This window comes from Lepidochelys olivacea (assembly GCF_965140295.1).
Source record: "Lepidochelys olivacea isolate rLepOli2 genome assembly, chromosome: 4".
NCBI classification, from domain to species: domain Eukaryota; kingdom Metazoa; phylum Chordata; order Testudines; family Cheloniidae; genus Lepidochelys; species Lepidochelys olivacea.
This window is the reverse complement of record NC_140414.1, coordinates 27,356,209-27,381,968: the sequence shown is the minus strand read 5'-3', so window position 1 is coordinate 27,381,968 and position 25,760 is coordinate 27,356,209. Positions and strand designations below refer to the sequence as shown.

Below are 25,760 nucleotides of genomic sequence, written 5' to 3'. Positions count from 1 at the left end.
AATGGCTGTGGCTTCTCTACATTCCTCTACATTAATTTTTAATGACAGCCTCTATTCTACCACTGTTGATTGAATTCCCCACCACATCTAATAGCCTTTCTTGTAATATTCATTCATTTAAAATATGTATGCTAATGCCATATCTTATTTTTCAAGGGCAGTTTGTTTAAGGCCAGGAGCAAAGTAGTAGCAGTTATACAGATGTTAAATGACAGCACATTGCCATATGTTTGATCACCAGGGCAATGGTAAACGCTACATGCTTTGTATAAAAAAGGCACAGTTGTACGTAGGCCATGTATAATATCTGGTGTGGCTTTTTGTAAAAGTCAGTCAGCAGATCCAATCCTGCTACCACTGAAATCAGTAACAATTTTTCTATTGACTTCAGTGGTAAAACGGATCAGGCACATTATCTTATCTACTGGCTGAAATATATTCCAAGTGGATGAATCTCAAAAGGCAAAGGGGTCAGCCTACTATAGGTCGATTAATTTTACAGTAGGTACACAGTGAAAGACCTTGATTTAATATCCCCAAGGCTGCAATTCTGTACACCCTCTCTGCCCCCCAGAAAGGTCAGACAGAAGTAGTGAAGCATTTAATACAGATTCCAGGTTGCCGTATAATAGAATCAGAATCAAGAGTTCGTGAGTTTTATTTATTAAGGGAAGAGCTGGGGGAGGTAATTTCTCTCTCCCTCTCTCTCTCTCTGAATAATGTGGCATGAACAGTAAAAATTGAAAGCAGGGACAGTAAATAAATGCTGCCAGTCTGCACTTTTCTGATTTTAATGGATTTCATTCTGTTAGGAAAAGATCTGAACTAGACTGACTTTCATCTGGGGCTTTTGCTCTTGAATCAGATTGCCTTTTCTCTCTTTAAACTGAACTGGATTCAAATCAATACAACTCTGACGCACCTTTGGGTTGGCACTTTTCTCCGCTGTACCCAGGGCAGCACTTCCACTCCAGTGATGTCACAATTTTATGTTTGATTCTGTAGGCTCGGTGGGTCATCGTCTGGGATCTGGAGATCAAGAAGAGTTTGGAAATCAAATGTTACGCGTCTGTCTCAGAAGATTGAATATGATGTTGGAAGATAAATCTGTAATCAGCACATTACACTGCACATTTCACCTATGAATTTTTTTTTACAACTACTTTGGAGTGAAAGGAATTAAAAAAATCCCAACGACAAAAACCAAAAACACCTTTGTATATTTTCAATGCTAACGACTGATTCTGGGTGCCCAACTTCAGACATCTAAAAGAGGCCTGATTTTCAGATGAGGGTTAACTCAGTGCTTTCTTAAAAAAAAAATCAGGCCTCTTTATGGTATCTGAGATTGGGCACATAAACATTCAGGAATCCAAAATATCTAGTTACTTTGGAAGGCCTGGGCCACAGTGTATGCTCTGCTGTTTATAGCAAGATAAATTCTGAAGGGTGAAATCCTGGCCTCATTGAAGTCAGTGGGAGTTTTGCTATTGACTTCAACCAGATCAGGATTTTAAGTCTTTATTTAGTCCTTGTTCATGCAAATCTCCTATAATAGAGAAAGAGAGAGTATAAATTGGGTAAGAACTTCAGAATTAGGTCCGGTGTTATCGTGAAGCAGACTTTGTACTGATGGTAACATTTCTCTCCGAAATTCATAAAGAAGCGCTCTCTCTCTTTCTCTCTCTCTCACACACACATAGTGAAAACCACTAAAAGCTTAAGCCTTCTCTCCCATTCAGAAAAAGGTTTCATGAGGGCATTTCTGTCCATTCTGTCCATACTGATGTAATTACATCACACTAAAGAGCTGGTGTTTGCGCGGTCCCTCCTCCTGCACGCAAAAACCAGCAGCTGTTGTGCACGAGGGAAGAGTGCAAATTGAGTAAGGACTCATCTTTAAGAAGTAAAATTATGCATAGTCCTAAAAGATGGGCATGACTATGAATAATCAACAACGTAAATATATGGAGTTTGGAATATTAATTCTGATTCCAAATATTCATAGCCATCCACTCCCTCTGCTCGGATTCCCAGGATCCTCATTAGGTTTCCTTAGCCACATACGGCTATCTCTCAGGCTCCAGTGATCATCTTGCAACTTGGCTTCTAGATGCCTCTGCTTTCCTGTATACCCTAAAACATCTTTCTCTTCCCGCAATGTGAAACTATGGGGCAGGATGTTGGTAACAGCAGAACGGCTGAGAGTCTATTCTGCTCCCCACTAGTGCTCCATCCAGATCTCACATTCTTAGTGACTTCCCCTCAATGGAGTTTCTCAGAGTTTATTTTCCAGCAGAGATTGTACAAGATTTGAATAGGGAGGTGAACTTTGGTCCCTCAAGGAATTGACTTAAGGTGGAAAACCTTGTGGAGCGGGACAGAGATGGAAGCTTGGTGAAGAACTGAAGGAGGATGGGAAGAGAGAACCCAAGAGCCAATCTGAAAATCAAATGAAGGTAGATATAGCTGTGTAACTGTGCTGCCTCCGTTTGAGGTGTACTGCACCTTTATAATTAAGAACTTTGCCTGAGTGCAGAGAAAGTAGCCATTTTGTTCTCAGAGTTGCTTGGCCCATCAGGGAGACAGCATACACTTGCCACACTCGCTCTTGGGCATTTGGTCTTTCTTGTTTTTTCCCCCCTTAATTTCATACAAGAATCAGTCTAGACTGGAAGCTAGTGTGTGTGTTTATGTATATTTATATATGTATATATAAAATCTCCTCTGCCCCTTTTAACATTCTAAATATAAACACCAGACAGAAGCAGTGATAAAAAATGCTACTGGCTACTAGACACTGTTCCCAGTGAGAGGGCTAAAGTTACAAAGTTTGGGAGCTCTGAAGATAGCTGCCACAGAATTCTCAGTCCTTTTATAGCAGCACAATCCCAATCTAAATGACTGCTGGAAGAAGGCAAACTCGAAGACTAAATCCACCAGGTTTGTGTCGGAAAACATCCTCCCAGTGAACTCTAAAATGCTATTTTGTTTTACTCTACAGTTAATCTCAACACTGTCTCACAAGGGATAGTCTTATATCATCTACTTTTCTGCAGCTGCCAGAAGCTCTCCCTTTGTCCTACAGATAAGCCAAGCTCTGACTAGTAGAGTAAGACTGTGTACAATATTTACTTACAGAACCAGCTGAAAGAGCTTATTTTCCTACAAAGGCATCCTGAAATTTTTGAATTAATAATAATTTAAAAAACACTTAAAAGAGACAATGTTACAACTGCAAGATTCATCACATGCACAGTGTATTAGTAACACATGTTATGGCCTTCCCCAGAGCCACTTAAAGTATTCCCAAAATGCGGAGCGTAATTTACCTGCTACCGATAGGCAGTAGCAAAGCCACAGGCAGACTCCAGCACGTGATGTATATACAGTACAAGAGAATGGTATAGTCTAGTGGTCATAGCCACAGATGGAGAGCCAATAAGTCCTAACTTCTGGATTAGAACAACTCAGACACACTTAGGGGATGTCTCCCTTTGCATACCCCAAGTAGCAGCGGAGGTGTAATAGGGAAACCACCAAAGCACACACCAGACCAAATTCAGAAGACTCTGGCAATAAAACTTTTTAAGAACAGGCCATTAGCCTGGGTTGGAGGTTATCACAGACAAGGAAAGAAGGAGCTGAAGGCGAGATGAAGGACAGCAGTGTCCAACTTCAATCTACTCCTAACCTAAACTTGAATCCTGTCCTCTGTACACAATCCTGCCACTAAGTGGAAAATGCATGAAAAAGTCCAGGCCAAACTGAGGGGCTGGAAGATAAAGCTCATCCGAAACAAACAAACAAAAAATCAAATTGTGAAAATTTTCACTAAAACAAAGGACAAATGTTTCGCAAACTTTTTTTGCAAAAATGTCATCCCATCCCCCCAATCCTGCCCGAACTCTATTAGCAGGTCGTTGAAAACTAACATTTGTAGAATCCAGTGAGGCAATCCAACCACAGCCCCGTCAGAGGGAATAAACACTATGACTATGCTTAGCACAGTGAGTGGGTCCTAATCAGTAAACTACCCCCAGGGCTCAGTCTTCAGCCAACTCCAGTTGCAACAGCTGTGACTGAGATGGTTTTTTGAATTCTCTCTTTCACAGAACGTTTCAGAACTTAAAGGTGCAATGACAACACAAACATCATGGTTCTTAAATGGCCATATGCCATACAAACAATCAACTCCCCCCCACCCTTTTGTAAGACAGTGAAACTTCTGCTGCCTTCAGTAGGAGGTATAATTGCTCACTTCAGATTTGAATTTGATCCCTACAGAACAGGTGTTAAGTTACACAAATTTTGCACCTCCACCAAATACCAACTCCGTTCCGGTAGCACTGCTTTGCTAAACCTATGTGCACCCGTTTCCTGGCAATATTACAGCTCAGTCTGGCCCACTGCCTTCAGACCACATGCTGCACGCACCGTTTGTGTGGGGAAGGCCTCGTGATTGTGGTGAAGCTGTGGGTGTGGGGAGCTTGAAAGGAAGCTGTGTGTGGGAGGCTCTGACCACATAGGTGCTTTCATCTGGAGAAGGATCTGTACTGGCAGAGGGAGTGCCACACTGAGGGACTGCAAGTGCCCAGCTGCTTCTAGTATAAGAGTGTCTGCATCAAGTCCATCAGTCATTCCCTGGCAGGGATTCCTTTCTTCCGTGGGACCTCTTCGAACTCCGACACAAAACCTGGTTACCCTGATGGGCGAAGGGCCAGTATTTGGTCCTTGGTATAGAAGCTAAAGAGCAATTTGTACCGAGTTACCTACTACGTTTTGCTTCAGAATTTTACATTGATATGATCAAAGAATCATACAAGATCCTTGTCCCACCATATTTGGCTCAGGGCTATAAGCAGGATGGATTGAATTGCTATTTTTCATTCAAAGTAATAGCAGGTTACCTGCTGATTCATAATTAAAGTGCATGCAAATGCTATTTCTGAAAAGGATTACGCACCTCACAGGACAGGCTCCAGTAGTCCAGGTACATGGCTTCGCTTTGCCTGATGTCAAGGTTTCCATGTTGTCCACCACGACGGTAGGTAAGAGTCTGGTGTGGACATAAGCACACCAGTTCCTGTATGAGAAAGAAGGAACAAGTGGACAACTGTGATATCCAAATAACATTTCCCCAAATACAATGGGAACATGATCCTTCAAGAGGAAGGATGGCCTTGTGATTAAGGCAGGGGACTGGGATACAGGAGATCTGGGTACAGCACCAAGCTCTGTCATAGATTTCCATGTGATTTTGGGCGACTCACTTCATCCCTCGGTGCCTCAACTCCCCGTCAGTAAAAGGGGGATAATAATTCCTTTCTGCCCTTCTGTAAATGTTGGGGCATGGACTGTTGCTTACTAAATGCTTGTGGAGCATCTAGTACAAAGGGATCCTAATATCAGTTGAGGCCTTTAGGTACTACAGGAGCACAAACAAATAACAATAACAGTATACTTCAGCAGGCATTTTCTAGCTTTGAGGTCATAGAAACTTGTTCTCTGGGATTCACAGAAGCGGGTCCTGGAGTTTCAGCATTCACACATCTATCAGTATTTCTATTTCATTGATCGGTTTTCACACCCCACATTTTTAACCAGTTTTAATATTTACCCACTTTGTGTTGTGCTTTGAGAGCCTTACAGGAAAGGTACTATGAGCACCGAGCATATGGTTGGTGCCTGAGCCCAACTGAACTTGTGACTGCTGGACTACAGAGATTTGACATCCACAGAACCTGCTCTCTGTTTTGAGAGGTACTTCACACTCAGCAGCACTCATGTATACCACATTATGGGGCACGCAGACACAGCCCATATTATATAATTATTGAAGAATGTGCTTCATATAAGAGTTGTTGTGTAGTTTCTTTTATCTTGTTTCTCTTACTCATTGTATATTTCCTTGGGGGTTTACATCAGGAAAAATATGTCTTTTTAACTGCGGGTGTAAAAACTCTGTGCTCTCGTATGAGGCTCTGTTTATATTCTCTTTCCTATGGCTAGGACTCGTAGCTTCATTCTTTTGTGTCAGTTTGCAAACTGCATCAATAAATATTTGGAAAACATAAATGCAGCCTCCAACAGTAAACGTAAGGATCAGATTCTTCTCTCACATAGAGGGTGTTAATCAGGAATAATTCTTTCGATGTCTATGGAGTTACACTCATGCAAAACCGGTGTAAGTAAGTGGAGAACCAAACACTATAGTCATAGCAGAGAGATCATAAAACCACTTACAACAACCATGGGATTGTATGGGACATAAAAGTCCACCAATGGAGTGAGGAAACAAGGGAACTTCAAAAATTATCATAGTTATTCAGAATAAAAATGACACGTTTGTTAACTCCCTATCCTGTGATATACAGGTGAGTTAGGTAAGGGGAAAAAAAAGGCACAGGTCGCCCCTTCCATCCCAGAACACTTATGCAGCAGTAGGAAAAAATATGCTCCTAGCAGTCTCTTGCTATTGAGTGGTAGCAATGAATTCTGGCTGTAGCACCTGCTGGTGCTCTGTAATCCTAAGGGAACACAGCCTTCTGTGCATGAACGTGGCCAGGCCTCTTGCCCTCCTGTGCATATGAGGTGGTTGGCAACACATGCTAATGTGTTGCAGGTTACACCCATTTAGAACGTCAGTCCTCAGCGTGCACCCCTCCAGCACCTGAACCACCATGCTTTGCATGTCCAACCTTTGCACCCGGTATAGCTCAGGTGAGGATTCTACATGGATAACAATGAGATCAGAGATAGTCCTTATCTTTGACACACAGTACAAAGGTGAACTAAGTCTCCCATCATAGATGTGGGGTGAGTATTATCTCCTTTTTATAGATATGGAAAAAAGACTGGATCAAAGTGAGTCATGGTGTTCAGAGGTGGAGCTCCTACTGAAGCCAGTTGTTTATGCTCAAGCTGCATTTGGTACGTGGCTTATAATTTTATGTGCCCCATCTATGACATGGAGAGCTTGATTTGCAGTGGTGCTGAGTATCCTCAGTTTCAACTGTTGCAGGTATTCAGAATGTCAGAAAAATCCTGCCTCTGAATTTCTAAAGCTGGCCACCCAGCAGCTAAGGCACTCAAAAGTAGAGCAAAAATTTAAAACGGGGCCCAAAATAACTCACTCAAAGCTACAGTGAGTCAGTGGCAAGGTTAGAATTTAAGAATTCCTGGCTCCCTCACCTGTGCTCTAACTGCTAGATCACACTTCTCCCCACAGAAATAAATTAATTAAGATAAAACTGGTAGCACTCTTAAAATTAGATATGTTTTTACACTTGAACAAAGGACAAAATGAAAAAAAAGAAAGCAGCCACAAGAAACAATTTTAAAATACATTAAAGGCCTGAAACACAGAGAGTGTTTACTTTTCAGAAACGTAGCCTACTTTTTAAGATTCATAGTGCAAATCCACTAATCATAATTATGGAGAGTGGAAGAGTTACTGAAACTTGCACACATCTTTGTTGCTGGATGCATTCCAATGGGGGATGGGAAAGGAAGCAGCCAAGCCCACTCCAAAATATTGGCTAAGCGTTGTTTTGTTTAAAAAAAAGTCAACATCAATTTCTGATCTCCGTAAAAAATTAACTCTAGTGTTGCCTGCAAAGAGCATTTGTATTTAAAATGGTTAAACTGATTTCAAGCTGCATCGGGCAATGGCTGAAGTGGTTCTCTGTAGCCTAGCAATCTTTGATCAGCCTAAATTGGAGGAAATATGGATGGTAAAAGAGCCCCTGGTGAGACTCATAATTAGGTTTGTGCTACCAATGAAATAAGCTCATTAAGTGATGTTGAAAATGTAAATATCATTTTGAAACCAAATAGTCTGAACAAAATTTAGGTTTAAAAATAGAAAATGAAGCATGACGGAAGGATGATGATAGGGAGTGTAAAGGCAAAGGCAGCCACTCAAAACAACTGTTTTGCATAAAGTGAATTTAAACCTGAAAATCCTCTTTACCTTTCATGGAATAATTTATTACAGATTGGAAATACTGATTTCTAAACCTGTGGGCTTTGTCACGACCTGCAGTTGCTATTGCCCTCCTTTTGCACTAACTTAGATTTGATTCGTGAAACATTGTATTTAAAAAACAGAAACAACCACATTGGTAGTAACAGTGGAAGTTCCCTGGGTGGCCTAAAGTCCACGTAGCAGCTTTTCACAATCCTCTTGCAGCTCCCTGCATGCGGGGGCAGGAAAACACTGCTGGAAAGAGGCTGCAGTAAGAGTACCCCTACGCTCCCACTGTTCCTGGCTGTTAGAGAACACCCTTTTGGCAGGGCCAAATTTAGGATAGTGTTTGAGTGTAAAGCCAACTTTGCTCCACAGCCACTTAGTCCTGCACCAAGTGCCTCATGGCTAAATCTGAGAATCAGAGCCATATTAAGTAATGACAAGGACATTTGTCTGGCTCGCGATAAAGGATCAAATTATGGTGCACTGCAGATGAAGGAAAGCAGGAAGCCTGCTCCTCTCTCCCCAGTGCTCCAATATAAAAAGCAGCCGTGCTGTCCCATGCTCCTTACGGTGCATGCCAGGAGAGTTTGGGGTTGTTGAGGGAATCCATGCTGGACCTACAGGAAAGGTTAGCAAGCATCACTCCCACTGGCACCAATGCAAGCATTATGGAGACTCAGGGTCCAATTCTCCTGCCAATGCAAGCTAAGAAGCCAATGTAAATAATTCTCATGTTGTAGGGTCTTGGGAGTGGGACTAATCAGGACCACGAAGCATCCAGTCCCCACCTCTCATGCACCAAGCACATTGCCATGTTGTGGCACATATTCACTAATAATGCATTTTCCTCCTTAATAGGCAGAACTTGTTTCTGAAAGTATTAAACTAACTACAGGGTTTGTAGCTGTCTGAGCCATCTCTCAGTAAATGGTAATAAGCTCATGATATCATGGTGTGGATGGAGCAGGAGTATAAGCAGCATTTTTGACCTTCAGAATGATCTAATCCCCAGAAAAAATGCTCTCTCTCTTTCTGTGGAGTAAGAACAAGTAGCACACGAACCCTGAGCTGTGGTGCATCCTTAGGAGATGAAAAGTAGCGAATATCAGTGCTCGCATTATTTACTGTACTTTTGTTTAACCTTTGATAAGAATATAAGAATGGCCATAGTGTGTCAGATCAATGGTCCATCTAGGCCTGTATCCTGTCTTCCAACAGTGGCCAGTGCCAAATGCTTCAGAGGGAATGAAGAGAACAGGGCACTTAACACACAATTCATCCCCTGTTGTCCAGCCCCAGCTTCTGGCAGCTGGAACACGCAGAGCACGGAGTTGGGTCCCTGATCATCTTGGCTAATAGCTGTTGATGGACCTATGCTCTGTGAACTTATCTAATTCTTCTTTGAGCCCAGTTATCCTTTTGGTTTTCACAACATCCCCTGGCAACCAGTTCCACGGGTTGACTGTGTTGTATGAAGTAGTAGTACTTCCTTTTGTTTATTTTAGACCTTCTCCCTATTAGTTTAATTGGGTGATACCTGGCTCTTGTGTTATGTGAAGAGGTAAATAACACTTCTTTATTTACTTTCTCCATACCGGTCATGATTTTATGATAACATTCATGATAATGAGCAGACATAATTCACTGACTGGCTGAGATTCTGAAGTTATCATGGATTATGGATCGTGTATGTTGAAGAAAGAGATGGTTGGGTTAAAAAGCAAGATTGCAGGGACAGAAACGTTCATCTTGAAAGTAAAATGTATGTTGCTCATTCTTGGGCATCCTGGGATCTGCACATGATTAAGTCCATTGCTGAATTGGGGTTTAGCAATAATACCAACTCCCCTTTCTAATGTGGTTCGAGCAAGTGACGTTCTTCCCACTGCCCCAAATCCAGTTAAAAGCTAGCAGAAGGCTAGTAAATCATAAACTTGGCTCAAGCACAGGGTTCATTGGTGAAGGTCTGTTCTAATTTCTTTGGTTTAATGTCTGTCTTTTTCTAGGTGCTGAAACCACCCTTTTCTGGGCTGATGAATTTCTTTCAATGTCTGTATTAAAATCTTCCATCTCAGTATATCTATTTCACCCACCAACAGTAACAGCCAGCAGGTGGCAACCTTTCCCAACATATGCAGCTAAAGGACCCATGCACAACATTTCACTCACTATATCCACACAATGAAATACACCAGAACAATTCACCTTGCCCCCCGCACTGCAGCTTTTCTCCTGTTTCCCACTGTGTAGTGTGGTGTGTGCATGTGAGAATCTTAGATTTTTGCTAAGAGAGTTTCCCCATATGAATAACAATTGTTTTTTTAAAAAAACAATTTATAACATTTTTGCTTTCTAAACAGTATTAGAAAAAATATTTGTTAGGGTCATGGCATCCAGAGAAATAGCTTTCCACTCAAAGTGCCAGATCCTCCAGAGGATCAGAGCAGCGAAATCTACTGAAATCAACAGAGAGTCACCAATTTACCCCCGCTGAGGATCTTGTCTCCTTGTGAGCCAGAATTGTTTAGCTGCACTTCGTGGTTGTGCAAAATTCACACACAGCCGTAAAGGTGCTCCTAAACCCATCTGTTAATATAATAGATTGCCTTGAACAAGCAGAATGAGGACCAAGCCAGGGTTGTAGGAACGATAGAGATCACTGAACTGTAATTAAAAACAAGAAAAAAATATTCTGTATAATTCCAACAACTGCAAGAAAAAGGGGATATTTTTAAGTGGGGAGATGTGTATCCTGCTTTGGAGCAGTTCAATCAGCACCCTTTCTATAAAGAAGGCTAGCCTTGCAAAGTTGTCATGAAAATTTACCAGCCCGCTGACAAAATCAGCTTGTTCATTGGGGAATTGTACCAAAGGCCATTGAAGCGAATGGGGGGAGTATTTCTATGGGCTTTGGATCAGGCCCCTTATTACTAGGATGAGTGATGCAAATGTAAAGTGAAATGTGATTTATTCAACCATCAAAAAAATGTTCATTTCCCTGGGGCGACTGGGAGAGTGGACGTTTATGAGGCTGTAAGAACCATTTCCGTATCATGTTGCCACTGTAAATCCATTACAAAGCAAAAAAAAAGAACATCCACTGCCAGCTCTGCAACTTTGCTTCCATTTGCTTAGAAACACAGATGATGCGTCTGAACAATCCTTGTAACTGTTCCTAAACCCTGGCAAAAGGCACACTCCCGCTAGCCAAAAGCCCAAAGGGCATGGGTTTAGTTCTGCTCCCTTACTTGTTTTGTACCACTGCTGAAAAGGGGTTTATTTTTATCCACAAGTAAATTAGATTACTTAGCTTTTAACTCATGCGATATTGAATCTGCACAGTTGAACTGCATTGAACCATGGGATTACTGTGTAGCTGAAGGAATACAAAAGGACCTAGATCTGGAGCACTAATTAAAGGCAACACATAGCTCTGTGATTGATTCAGATGATATTCACTGTATACATTGCATGGAATAGTGTAGGAGATACAGAGCCTCATTCTCCCCTACTTTGCACTTTGTGTCATCATTTACACCAGTGCAAAATGGTTGTAAAATGCTACCCAATGAGAATGGTAGCATATTACACCTGCTGTGCACTGATATATATGTCTCCCCAGGATACAGGGCTGTGGAGAATCAGGCTCATAGAATAGCAAAGTAAAATGCAGGAATAGGGGTGTTGGGTCCAGCATTCTTACCATATTCCGACTTGTGAAACCTCATTGCATCTATGTAAATTCCCCTTACAATTTAAACGGGATATGAGGTTCTTCACTTTCTTTCTCAGGCTCCAGTGCAGCAAAAGACTTAAGCACATAGTTAACGTTAAGCATGTGAACCTTCCCCTTGATTTCAAGTTAAGCACATGCTGAAGTGCTTTGTTAAAGCATGGCCCTACAGTGTTGTGTAGCAGTATAGTGTGCAAAGAAATACTACTTTTTTTTTTTAAAAAAGGATGATTTTCCTTTCCTTAAGTCTCAGCTTGCAGCCTTTACCACATTTAGCTACTCCGCATTCATGCTGGTAATTGGGCTAATTTTCTACTGCCTTACACTTTTTATAGTTACTTGCACCTGTTCAAAAGAAGTGCAGAGTGAGTGTAATATGCCAACCCTGGTATAGGTGAACCCTTGCATGTATTAGAAGTGGTCCCAGTTTAAATAAGGTGTATTTTTAAATCAAATGTCAAAAAAGTACAAACCCTTCTGTGGCTAATTTTAAATTGATTGACTTATTGATTGATTTAGATACTTAAAGGAGTCTGTGCCTGTTTAATTATTTCATTTTAAAACACTTTTTCTTAAACAGGTACATGTTTTAATTCAGAAAAGCTGAGAGAGAAGAATTCTGTTCCGGTAGCATCTTACACTCATTCTGCATAAACATAAATGCTTATCAAGGTGCAAGTCAGGATAGAATCTGACTTCAATGGGACTGCTCATGTGAGTAAGGGTTGCAATGACTATGTCTTTTATTACAAAAAATTAACCTCGTAATAAGTTTTCCCCATCTGAAAACAGAGTTATTCAAGGAACACTTGTTAGGTTGAGTCAGGCCTTGAATTTAGATTATGTAGAAACAAGATGTTACAAAGCCTATGATTAATAGAAATGTATCCATACTTTTTTTTTTTTTAGAAAAGATTCCAATGAGAATATTTCTTAGTTTGATTGAAACAGCCTGCCAAGTATTTGTACTGAGAGAGTCTACACATTTATATAATGCAAATCAGCATACTCAGAGAACAGAAAGAAATATCACAGCGTTTTGCTACTGCCCCATAGCCCAAAAATGACAGGATCAATTTTTTCCCCCCTCGATGATTTTCTTGGTATCCAATGGATGACACAATAAGAAGCTCTTCACCTGTTCCGTACCGAAAGACATGATGGATTCTCGATCGCCTGCACTCTTTGAGGCTATGTCCATACTATGAGCTAGGAGGGATGGGATTCTCAGCTCACATACACATTCTTATGTTAGCTCAATGAGAGCTAGGCAAGTGCAAGTAGGAGCATAGTCGCACAGGCAGCCGTGGCGCTGCTTACCTATGCCGAATACGCCTCCACAGGGTTCAGGTGAGACTTTGTATTCAGCACGGCTGAGCCATGTTGCCACTGCCCATGCTACTGTGGCTACGTGGCTACCGATACTCACGCTAGCTCTCATTGAGCTAGCAGAAATGTGTGTACATGACCTGGGAATCACACCCCTCGATCACAAGTGTAGATGCCACCAGAGCTAAGACTGGAGATCTTGTTAAAAGATATGCTGTAACTCAAGCAAAAGTTATGGACTCGATGGGGAAATTATTGGATGAGGTTCTGTGGCCTGTATCATGCAGGTCAAAGTAGATAAATGCAATAGCCCCTTCTATCCTTAACATCTCTGATTTTATTAATCTTAATTGAAAATAAAAAAAATGCTTAAACGACTAGAAATGGACTATAAAAAGTGAAAGTGACTAGTCTATTTTCATTGTCCATGCTAAATGGAATGCAAAAAGGAAACTATATGTGAAGTAAATTTGCAGAATTCCTTCAGCTCAGATCACTTTGCAGGTAATGGTACCACATGCAATGGAGGCTGTCTTTTAAATATGTAGTTTTTATTGTGAGAGAGAGCACTCTTGTTGATACAGAAGAATAGTGGAAAATAAAGGTGTACAATTTGTTTTCTCAGGATTCAAGCCCTGACATTTTTTCCTGCATTCTCCAAAACAGATGCTTTTCTGTCATCATTCATTTCCTTTGTTGCACATAGCATGTTGAAATCTTGGACAATGAACAGTCCCTTTGTTTTATTCAAATTTTGATTTAACATCATGAGCCATTAAATCTTCTTTCCAATGCTGCAGTGTCAATCCTCAGCTTCCACTCACCTATTAGCATCATTTCTAGAGATCAGTAAACTTGCTCAGATAAAATAAGGACCATTCATCATGTCAGGTAAGCTGGGGTGGGATTTGAGACCTTTACTCCACTGTTTCAAAGTCCAACTGCCAGGTACACCTGACCTTTCTGAGCTCAGTCAAAATAACCAACATTTCCCGCAGTTGAAGTGTAAACTAACCATTCAAAAACACTTCCATTAGCCTAGTTTGAGAGTAAGCCCTCAAAATAGAGTTGAGAAACCAACCTATATCCATTCTCTAAAAAGATCATAGTTACAGTTAAATTTGAGATCTTTTCTCTCTAATAATTATCTCCCATTACCTAATCAGCCACAAGCATGAAGTCCCATATGCTATCATCCTTTTAACTTACTGCCTACTTTTGTAGATGATATTTACATTGCTTATGTTAAAACATACCATAATGCTTAGTGGGACAAAGTTTCCCCTGGATAAACCCAAGTATCCCCCAATTACTTCGGTGATTTGAGTACCATCACCTTCTCGGTAACAGTAGTTAGCAGTTCAATGTGACTGCATGGAGCTGAGGACAGGATAAGGCCCTGATGCAAAACCCACAGAAGTCAATGGGAGTTTTTCCAGTGACTTCAGTGGGCTTTGGATCAGGCCCTTAGTACTTACTAGGAGCACAAGTGGCAGAATCTTCCCTTCCTTCATTTTCAGTATGAAATCTGCCTTTTAAACCACTTTCAGCACACAAGAAACAGGCAGTAAAAGAAAGACCTTATGAAAACATATGGGAATACCTAGCTGCTGTTCTTTTTCTTGACACATTTATTCTAAGAATTAGTGCATTAATTTTCTAAAGTGTTAATTGCATTCATATCTGTGAGAGTTCATATTTTCTGTGCACCTGATAAGAAATACAGCAAAGAACTGAATGTCAGACCTGTGTGAATGGTTTGGAACTAAATCCTAACACTAACTGGCCAAGTTGTTAGTGTAATCTTAATCTGTATAATGGGAAGAAGTGACAATAATGTGAGAAACTTGCTGCTCACATGGAATGTGAAACAAAGCGTATGTTGACCATTAAGACAAAGGGCCTATTGTTAAGTGAACTAAACCCCTATCAAACTTTAAGAATAATTTTCAATAATAATGTTAAATTGTGCAACCTTTACGAAGAGTGGAAAATTTAGTTTAGGAAGAGTAGAATGTTTCATATAATATCCTGTATATCAGAAAAAGTGTTTTTAACTGCAAAATGTACTAACCACATTACTGTGGAAAGTCTTGATAGTGCAATATGTACTTGGAAGTTTGCAACATGTACCAGAGAAAAGGAGGTATATGTAAGTGTCATGTGTAAAAAGGGAAGTTATGGCTTGACAACAATCTGTCTATTAAAGATAAAGTTTGGGTTACTGATCCAACAGACAGAACTGGGACCAGACTGTCATTCGTGTCATTGGTTGCAAGCTTTAGTTCCATAAAGATTAGGTATCATACACCTCTTCTTATTATGAGCTATTCTTAATAATATAGGCAACTTTATTAATAAAGGCAATCACGCTTGACTACTTCTATCTCACAATTTTATTGTTACTAAGACCGAACCACTAAATACATATGTTCTTATGTGTTACCTTTATATAGAGAATAAACAAACATCTCTATCATTAAAGTAATTAGTATAATGGGGAGAGCGGGAGCAGTTATTACCACCTTAAAAATATTGCAGACTTGAGAAAGCAGAACCATCTGAATTTAGAGCATCACTTCATCACAATCTGATCTGAAGAGGAAACTAAGTACCCCAATTTGGCCTCTTACTGAAGGAGCTAAGCGAAGAGCTATACCAAGAGTATTCCTCTGTAATAAATGCCTAGTTCATGTTGCAAAAATGCCACTTGGAGAGATGGGCTGGATTCCTTTAGTACTGTATTTCCAATACCATAGAAAACAGAGCCTGCCACTCCAATACCTTGTAATCTTAACCACCAGCCTGAGGCTTAGAAAACCTGCATTTTAGATGTTGCTGTTTTTCTAAGCCACAATGTTTGTTTTCAGCAATTAGCATTTTCACTTAAGTTTCATAATTACAGGGCAGCTCACGTAACACCTCCTTCTTTCCTTCCTGAGCGGTTGCAGGCAAAGATAAGTGATAGTTTTTAGTGTGTTATGATACCTGCAGAGCAGAACTCCAACAACCTTAGGTAGCCTTTACTGTCACTCTGTGTGCCAAATCCCCAAAGTGACTCATCCCAAACTATATATTGTAGTTATTTGTAATGTTAATATCACAACCGAACTACATCACCTGTCCATTCATTCCATGCATGGGGCAGTACTACTGGGAGTGATCATCCATAACGTAACACTGTTGCAGTACTGATTCAAATAAATCAGTCTCCCACCATCTCCCTGAACTGTATCAGCCCTACTCAACCTAGCTAAATGAAAAAGTCCATGCAGGTTGCAGGTTTTCCTTTGTCACCTTACAGAAGCATGTTTAGTGACCCATCAGTACTTAACCATACTAAACCTTTCACTTCTGCATTCATCAGTGACTTTCTTGTAAGTATTCTCTGTTAAAGTTCTATTGGGACATTAGCATTTCCTTGCCACGGGGCTATAGTGACATATCAGGTAGTTACATGGACCAGCCATGGAGGTACATTATTACCCCTAATACCTAGCATATAACAAAGCAATGAGTTGGTGAAATAATGCCAGTACCTGGTTTAGCAATACGCTTTGGGCGTTAGGATCATAATGGAAGTAAATGTGCTCAGAATACACAGATAGGAAAATTAAAAACTGCTAGACTGGGGGATTAGAGACAAGGTTCAGGAATACCATCATGCTCCTTACACTACTGTAGAGGAATGGTATGTTGCAGAAGTACTCACTTAGGCTTTGGGAAGGAAGGTGGAGGACCATTCACTCTCCAAGTATCTCCAGCTAGTTACGAGAGCAATCTTACACAGGATGCCTCTCTCCATACAGACCATTGTGAAAGTACAGTAATCACAGAAGGCAGATAAGATAAAAAGCAGGGCTTAACATGGTGTGTCTTTAAAATACAGGGATATCCAAGGTCTTCCGAAATCCACTCAAGAATCCCTCTCCTCTGAACTTAAAAATCCAAAAGGCCAGATTCACCACCATGTGCAATTCTGGTGATGCAAAGCGTCCATAAACGTGGCTTAACCAATTGGTTAAACCAGGTTTACAGCTATTCTCTGTCATCGAAGCAGCCAGATTATACTGGTGAACATTGCACATCAGCTTTTATTTCTATGTACACTACACATTCCTCCTTGTGAAAAACATCACAAAAAACATACAGGGAACTGCTGATAATTTCAGAGCTCTGGTTATGTCTAGGAATTGCTATAGCACACACATCAGCTATGACAACTGAGCAAATCCATCATGGTTGTTGGGTTTATTAAACCTTTCTCTGCTTAATAGATGTAATAATAGCAATGAGCAGCAGCATAGTCGGGGTGGAAGGGTAGGTTTATAGATGTCTCAGACCCTGTATGGATTAGCCTGTGACTGGCTCTGTAACCCCAACATAATAAAATCATTACACTACCACTTGCAGTGAAATATTGCAGTAATCTAACCTTTGTTGTAAATTAATACCCTTGAGTCATATTGGACTCCAGGGTGTAGTTCCAAAACAACTCTTGATTTAATTTTTATTGTAACTTTCTTGCATATGGCATTTTAAGTATTTAAATGACAACTAGTCCTAAAACAGTAAATTGCTATCAATTCAGGGTTTGGCTTTTTACAACACTTACAGCAGTAAAGCCCTATAACAGTTGTCAACCCAGTGTTGTTAATATTAAACAGCAGCTCTCTCTCTGAGGCCCACTGAAAGTCAGTTGTAAGGTTTTGCGCTTCTATAGCACTTTCCATTTTAGGAACATAATTAAGTCCAATTCCTGAGACCAGTGGCCAGTCTGAATAGCCATGCTCGGCTTGGATATGGGAAAAGGATAGCAAGATCTGTTTAGCTGCAGTCATGCTGCTCTGCCCACATAAAGTCAATGGACTTACTCTGAATTTACACTAACTGAGAACAGAACTGGGCCCAAAATGATCACATATATCATCCAGCAAGTCAATTTGAGCTGGAAAATTAGCTTTGGTGCAGGTTGTCCAGTCAACTAATATTTGTCTTATGTGGAGTCAACAGTAGTAATGTGCTTAACTAATTAATTAACTTAGTAGATAACAAGGAGACAGAGACAGGGTCTCTGACTATAATCCAGTTCTGAACAATGTTCAACTTTGTGTGTCAGGCTCCATTTTTCACTGCTCAGGCCCACCTCTAATTAGCTAGCACTCATTGAGTGTTCAATTGTGGAAGCCCTGTGGTGTGGAATACCCACTAACTTAAAGAACTAAACCCTACTCTGTCACTCAGAAACTAGTTTGAGTGGTTGGTAACCTTTGGTATAGTGATGAGCGGTGGCAAAAAGTATTAATACAGTTCAATGGATACATTATGCCCCTCTTTGAGACTCATTTCTTCTGCATGCCCTACAAGAAAAGAACTGCACTGAACAGAATACAAAATCAACCAAACCTCTAATTAGTTTTTCCCCTCTGAGTTTCTCTGTGAGTCCCATCTTCAAAGGGTCATTCGGTGAAAGTGAAGGTGGCTATTCAAAAGAAATATAAGGAAATATTTTTTCACATGATGTACAATTAGACTGTTGAACTCACTGAGGCCAAGAGCTTGGCCGAATTCAGAAATGCTTTAGACATCTATATGGATAACATGACAATCCAGAAATATAAAAGGAACTGCTTACAAAAAGGTTATGGAGGGACAAAAACCCTCATGTGTTAGGGCTTATTGGGGGAGAGGAGGAAATTCTTTTCTGAAGCAGGTTATCCCATAACTGCCTACTGCAAAACTTTTTGCACCTTCCTCTGGAACATCCGGCCCTGGCCACCACTGGACGCAGGATACCGAACTACATGGGCCACTGCTCTGATCCGGTATGTTAGTGCCTATGTTTGGTGTTTCTGTCTACGCAAGTTGAAGCTCTTTGGCACAAGCACTGTCTTCATTGTGCATCACGTAGTGCTGAGCACATTACTGTCAGTTAACAGATATAACCCTGTCATTAGACATTATCATGAATGCCCCAACTAAAGGGACAATAACTTAAATCTCCCTGTATCCAGTAAGTATTTACCACATTTATGTAACTACATTAGGCTAGAAAACAAAATTTTAAAGTGGCTAATCCAGTTTTTAATTCTATTTCTGTATAGGATCCCCTTGTTTTTGGGTTGCCACATTGTTTGACTTTCTGCTATTTTTTTAATGGATTTCTATAGTGAATTTCATTTTGTTTTGATTGTCTAGCATGAAGTGGCCTGGTGGGGGGAGTATTATCTAAATAAAGTGATCACTAATAATGATTATTTAGTACCAAATTTAAAACTATGATAAACTTAAGAAATAAAAAAATATTTCTCTTAAGCATATGCATACACATATACACAAACAAAGCAGCACACAGCGAACTGATGGAATTTTTCCAAAATTTGATTTTGACCATTTTTTGGACAAAATTTTGAATACTGACCAAAAGGAATGAATTTATGAACATGCTTGTGAAAAACAGGCATTTTTTGCATGCTGTAATGTATATGTAAATATGCAAAAGAACTTTATCTGAATTTCTTCATTGTCCCAGAAGACAGTTGGACAATAATCAAGGTTAGGTATCACTGAGGGAATTTCCATTTGACAGCACTGGAAACCGAGTTCCTCCCTCCACCAAATACATCACTTTTTATATGATAAATAAACTTATGTTTTTTCCCCTATTATCTCTTCCCCTTCAAGGTCTCTGCCTATTGTGCACGAACCTTTCGACAGCAGTGTGCCTGTACAGATGTTAACACACTGGGTTGCTGTAAAGGGTATGATGTCAGCTTATACAAGGTCACTGGAAGAGTCTGTTTCAAACTGAATGTAACAAAAGATTGATGTTCCCATTCAAAATAAAGTAAAGGGCAAGTTGGATTTCTAAATTAACTCAAAGATATGCATTTTAAAGCTATTAAAACCCGCTATTGATGTATTTGTGCTATGCTAATGTGTTACACAATGAAGGAAACTCAAAGAAAGCCTTATGTATTGACATCAAGTTTTACCTTGTGCCAGTCTATTTTTATTTAACACCAAACTGCAAAAAAAAAAGGGGGGGGGTTAGCAGTAATCATCTTTAAGTACTTTGTGGGGATGTTAAAAACATTTATTAAAAATAGTTAATACTTAGCTCTTAAATAGCACTTTCATCTCTCAGTCGATCTCACAGTGCTTAACAAAGATGGTCAGTATCAGAACCCCCAAATGTTAGAGGGGGAAACTGAGGCAGAGGTGAAATGACTTGCCTAGGGTCACCCAGCAAGCCAGTCACAGAGCCAAGAATAGAACCCCAGTCTCCTTAAATTGTTGTAAACATACTCATATAGTTATGACTAGACCTATATTATGGGACGACAGAGAATTAGAATTTTGGAATGAGAAGCAGAATATTAACCATTCTACCTTAAAGACCATCAGGATGAAATCTAATCTGGTACTGTAGGAGTTAGCTCAGAGTGACAGGTCATGCAGCTTGAGTTTGACATTCTGATCCATCTTATTGCCCTATACTGCAACTCATCCCTGGAGTATCTGAATGCAATATCCAATTCTTGCTTTGCAACTTCACCTGCTGCATGGAGTCTGAGCAAAACAAGGTATTTGTGTTGAGAAGTAGCTTAGTCCTCAAATAACCCCACTAGCTTTCATGGGGCTCTTCATGGAAAAAAGGTACTGTTTAACATGAGGTATGGTAATTTCTACTTCTGAGTCACATCCAGCCCTGATGGGTGTGACTCCAGTGAGCTCACTTACTCCAGGGCTGAGTTTGACCCTCTATATCCATTTCCTCATCTACAAAATAGGGGCAATATGTACCTATTCCATGGTGGTATTGTGAACATTAATTGAAATTTGTGGGATACTGCAAAGGGAGGTCTGCCGGAGTTGGCTATGGCTGTTTGAGGGGTTGAGAAAAGCTGAGAAATGCCACTTCCTAGTCAGTAGTTACACCAGCTGGAAGCTGAATTAATGTGGAAAAGCCTAGGGACTTCAGTTTTATCAAGGGTTAAAGCTGTCCACCCATTTCTTGATTCAAACAAATATGAAATTGGTGATACAGTTCCATGATCTCTCACCAATAGAGAGATCCAGTTTAACTTCAGTTTACCTAGCCCACTGTGACAAGGAGTTTTTTCATCTTGTATATATTCATATATATTTTCATCTTATATATATTCATACTATATTCATCTTAGAGAACTTCAGTGGAATACTGCTTCTATGGAAGTGCTCTCCTTACTGTAATCTCTTCCTAGGTTAAACCAAATAGACTTTTGTCGTTTGTGTCTGTTATCACTTGTACACAGATCCTGCTCTAAAGCCCAGTAAGGTTTTATATCAGGTTGCTGCATAATGTGCATAGAGATGTTTAAGAGTTTAATTTTGTTTAAATTAAAAAGAAAAACAAGTCTACATTTTTAATGTTAAAATGTAAATAAGCACTGTAGAAAAGGAAACCTCTATTGTATAGCCACACAGCAATAGATATTTCTGAAAAATAGCAACACCTTGCATCATTCCGCCAAATATCCAAACTCTTAACAATTAAGGAAGCCTCAACACTTCATTGAGGTAAGTAAGGATTATTGTCCCCATTTAAAGTTTAAGAAATTGAGGCACAAACAAGCTAACTGACTAGGGAGACTAGACAGCAAGGGTGAAAAATCAGGACAGGGAATGTGTGTGTCTGTGGGGGAGAAGGGTGGTGGTGATGGTGGTAATAGGAGCTGACATAAGAAAGACCCAAAAATTGGGACTGTCCCTATAAAATTGGGACATCTGGTCACCCTATAAGTGACTCACCCAAGCGAGTCTGCCCAGTGGTGAGATTATTCACTAAAGACAGTTGGTCTAACAAGTGCCCAGTCATGAATGTTAACTGTGCTGCAATGCCACTTGGTTTGGCTTTCAATTAAGACATTTTGTGTGGCATCCTCATATTTTAATAGTTTGTGATCCCTTTAACAAAGAGACCAGGTGGGTGAAGTAATACCTTTTATTGGACCCACTTCTGTTGGTGAGAGACCCAAACAGAAATGCGTACAATAAGAGATATTACTTCACCCACCTTGTCTCTCATCTCCTGGGACCAACATGGCTTCACCACCACTGCATATCCTTTAAGAGGGGCAGTTCAAGAACACAAAGCCAAACATTTTTTAAAAGGCCTCTATGTTTGTGCACCCAAAGAAGTGGGTGTGCAATCTCTTGGACCCACAAAAATGAAAATTCAAGAGGGAGAATTTATACACCACACTGCTCAATATGAGTGCCTAAAACAGCAGGCATAGACCATCTACAATAAAATGTGTGTTGTGGGCAGCTACTTAAAACCTTGAAGTATATTGACCACAGATAATTAGGTTATTCCATCTACCATTCTAGTCATACATGACAGTGAGGACTTGTACATTGGGTTTAAAATAATAAGCATGACAGGCTAAAACTCTGTAGTCTTTACTCAGCCACTACAATGGGCATGATGTTAGGGAGCCAAAGGAACTTGGCAATCATGAGTTTGCAGTTGTGGGTGCATGGACTTGGATACACTGAGTGTAGACAGACCTTGAGTACGGACTACAGATGTTGGCTCTGGCTTCCTCCCACCCCAGCCTTCCTCAAATCCAAGTCCTATTGAAATCAATAGGAACTTTGCCTTTGATTTCAGTAGGACCAGGATATAGTCCATGGCCTTTATAAGCAGTTCATAAGATAAGAGAATAAAATATGTCGCTTTCCTTACTTTCCTCGGGTAGTTTCAAAGCTGGATTTTTTGTAGTCAGCATCCTTCTTAGTGCTGGTGGCACTATAGTACGACAGCCTGGGAGATCTGTTCCCTGTTCTTTGCTGGCTTTTAACAGCCCCTTGTTGGGGAGGTATCTTTCTAGGAGTGCTCTGTGGAAAGCTCCCTGTGCTGTTGGATAGGGTTCCTTGCTTAAGATTAGCACCACCACGATTGCCGTTTCCACTGGACTGTGTTGTAGGGGTAGAGGTTCTCTTCTCCTGGGTCCCTGGCAGGGTTTTCAATCCCTGAACCTCTTCTATGGGTGCAGGGGTGATTTTCACAGCATGTTCCCATGATGTACTTACTGCAGCTGTTTGGGTCTCAGAAGGGGTGGATATAGGGGTTGCCATCAGGTTTCTGAGGCTGTGTGTTGCAGTAGGAGGTGAAGTCAAGTCTGCATGGCTTGGTTGGGTTTCACCATCCCTAGTCATGGACCAGGGCTTGCCAGTGGTAGCAGATTCCAGGCTGCCACTCTGTAAGTGAGATAGAAGCAATAAGAAGATTATCTCCTTCATCCTGTGTTGGTTTGTAAGAGTCACACGATGTCTTGCACGTATTCCTTGTGTGAGGATCCTGCAGCCGCCTTCTCCTCCTCCTGAGGCGCGGCTCTCAGAGTGAACCTGCACGGAGAGTGCTTTGCCAGTTTTGTTTCTGCAGAAGAGGAAACAGGTTTTTAGTATTTCAAAACTGACTGAGGAAGCTCAATTTCCTGTTTCTCTGCAACCTGTGCCCCCTTACAGGCCTGGAGCCTGGAAGCCTTAGGGGAAAAGAATAAAAAGGGTTATCTGCTGAAGCTACAGGATGAAGATTAATGGCACAATGTGTACATGGAAACTTTGTCAGTGAAGTTAGTTGGGGGTGTGGGGGGGGGTGGGAAACAAACCAGTTAAGTAATTTCCCTTTCCATGTATCCATGCACAGAACTGTCAAATGTGCCACTTAGTTGTTCATATTTGCTGTGAACTTGCTATGGAGTTCCCGAGAAAAGAACTTGGGTGGACTTCAATACACTGGTACATTATGTAATGTTTGCCATGTTTCTCACTGGATTTGAATACTCAAGCAAACAACTGCTGCAGGAATGGAGCTGGTGGGAAGAGATTGCCTTTGCACTAGACTGAAAAAGTATAAATGAATAGAACAACTTTATCTACATGCTATGAGCCAATACCTGGCCCCTTCCTTGTAACACTACCCTGTAGGACCAGAGCACTTTGAAGTTTATGACAAGAAGTACTATAGTTATTATGGACGCATTAGCAGTAACTCCAGAGTTGAGGTTGCATTCAAATTTTGAATTTAAGACCTTTTTATATTTAACAATTGAATTTAATCTCAAAATTTAATATATGCTCTTTGTGGGTCAATTGAATTTTCTATAATAGCTTTGGTCAAAGATTTACTAACTTTAGCAGAGGAAACTTTTCTGAATGAACCTTCTTTGAATTTTTTCCCTACACTTATAAAATGTCCCCCCATCCTCTAACTAAAGAGCCACAGCAACTCACACACACACACACACACACACACACTTCCATTGCAACTCTGACACAGGCCATTTCTGAAAACATTAATTTTAAACACAAACAGACTTATTCCCTGTCCTCATTTTAACCTGCTTTATCTCTCAGATGAAAAGCCAGTGGACCTTTTGAGTTCTATTGGCTAGTTTTGTCCTCTGATGCTGCCAGCCTGACTCCCTCCATCTCCACTCAGCACAGAGACCATGAGGAGCTAAGGAAGAAAAACAGGCAGCAATAGGTATTAAAGAGAGCTTTGGGAGCCATAGGGAATAGACTGAAGATCTGTCAGGCCATGAAAGGTAGAGTGGGGCAGTCAGTGACTAATGGGGCTACGTTAAAGGTTCCTGCCTATGTATCAGGCTGATGGAGGGAATTAAGTCTTTATGTGGTTCATACAGACTCATCTCCCCTTAGCACTGATGATGTCTTGACTTCACAGTACAGCAGGCAACAGTGAACTAAGGAACCCAGGGGGGAGTTGACAGCATGCTCTACTCAGCACTAGACTGGCACTTCCTCCTGGTCACTGTGGGGAATAGCTCACTAGGTCAACACCCTTTCCCATAGTTGCTCACAAACCCGCACCTCTCTCTCTCACGCCACAAGCTGCTACTGCCGCTTTGTGACTCAGCCCTCCAGCCAGGTCACGGGATGCATTTTGCCCTCCTGGGGGTTGGAAAGTCTGTCTTTACCAGCAGCCCTAGGGAGTCTTCCCACTCCCTGCTTCACAGTTCCACTCTCTCAGCAGCTGGCAGGGAAACCTGGGCCCACCCTCTCCTCCAGGTTCCAGCTCAGGGACCCGCAAGTTAACAGTCAAGGTCTGGTCTTTTCTAGAAGATTACTACCTTCCCCTGAGCCCTGGCTTGCCTCCCCTAGACTCCAAGTTTGTCAGCTCAAACACACCTCCCTTCTCCAAGGCAGTAACTACAGAGTTTCCTACCAGCCCCCTTTTGCTTCCAATCTCCTGTCTTTATAGTCCCAGCCCAGCTTGTTCCTCCTCAGGTGGGCTCCTTCATTCAGTCAGGGGATTACTTGGCCACCTGATTCCCCTCAGCTGTGGCCTGTTGGGTTATGTAAAGGTTCAGACTCACCCCTACAGTGCCTCCTGCTGGTAGTCATTGGGAATTAGCTCATCCAGCCCCAGAGCATCCTCTGCAGGCCGGTGATCCACCTCACTGCCAGCCCCCATGTCCCTCCCAGGACCCAGTGCCCCTTTCTCTGGGGTGCTGCCCCCCTGGCAATACCCCCACACTCTCAGGTTTTGGGTCTTCCCACCCAGGGGAATGCCCCCCACCCTCTAACCCCACCTCACCTCAGTTTGGGCTACTGCCAGTCCCCACTTAGCCCCTTATATCAGGGCCAAACTGCAGTGTATATGCCACTCATCACCAGCAAGGGGGTTTGGACCTGCTGCCTCCACCTACC

General features: G+C 41.2%; 1 protein-coding gene across 2 annotated transcripts in view; it reads right to left on the bottom strand.

Annotated features, from left to right (window-relative positions):
• The window catches only part of MMRN1 (multimerin 1), a 51,840-nt gene extending 28,429 nt beyond the window's left edge, over positions 1 to 23,411 (bottom strand). The window contains exons 1-3 of one of the 2 annotated variants that reach the window (XM_084625342.1): positions 22,771 to 23,411; positions 4,967 to 5,086; positions 923 to 1,029 (exon numbers count right to left, since the gene is read on the bottom strand). In XM_084625342.1, the coding sequence (XP_084481468.1) occupies positions 923 to 1,029; positions 4,967 to 5,086; positions 22,771 to 23,327 (784 nt within the window). In that variant the 5' untranslated portion in view covers positions 23,328 to 23,411. The remainder of the gene's footprint in view (positions 1 to 922; positions 1,030 to 4,966; positions 5,087 to 22,770) is intronic. The other variant, XM_084625341.1, reaches the window with a different exon arrangement.
• Between the last annotated feature and the right edge of the window lie 2,349 nt (positions 23,412 to 25,760).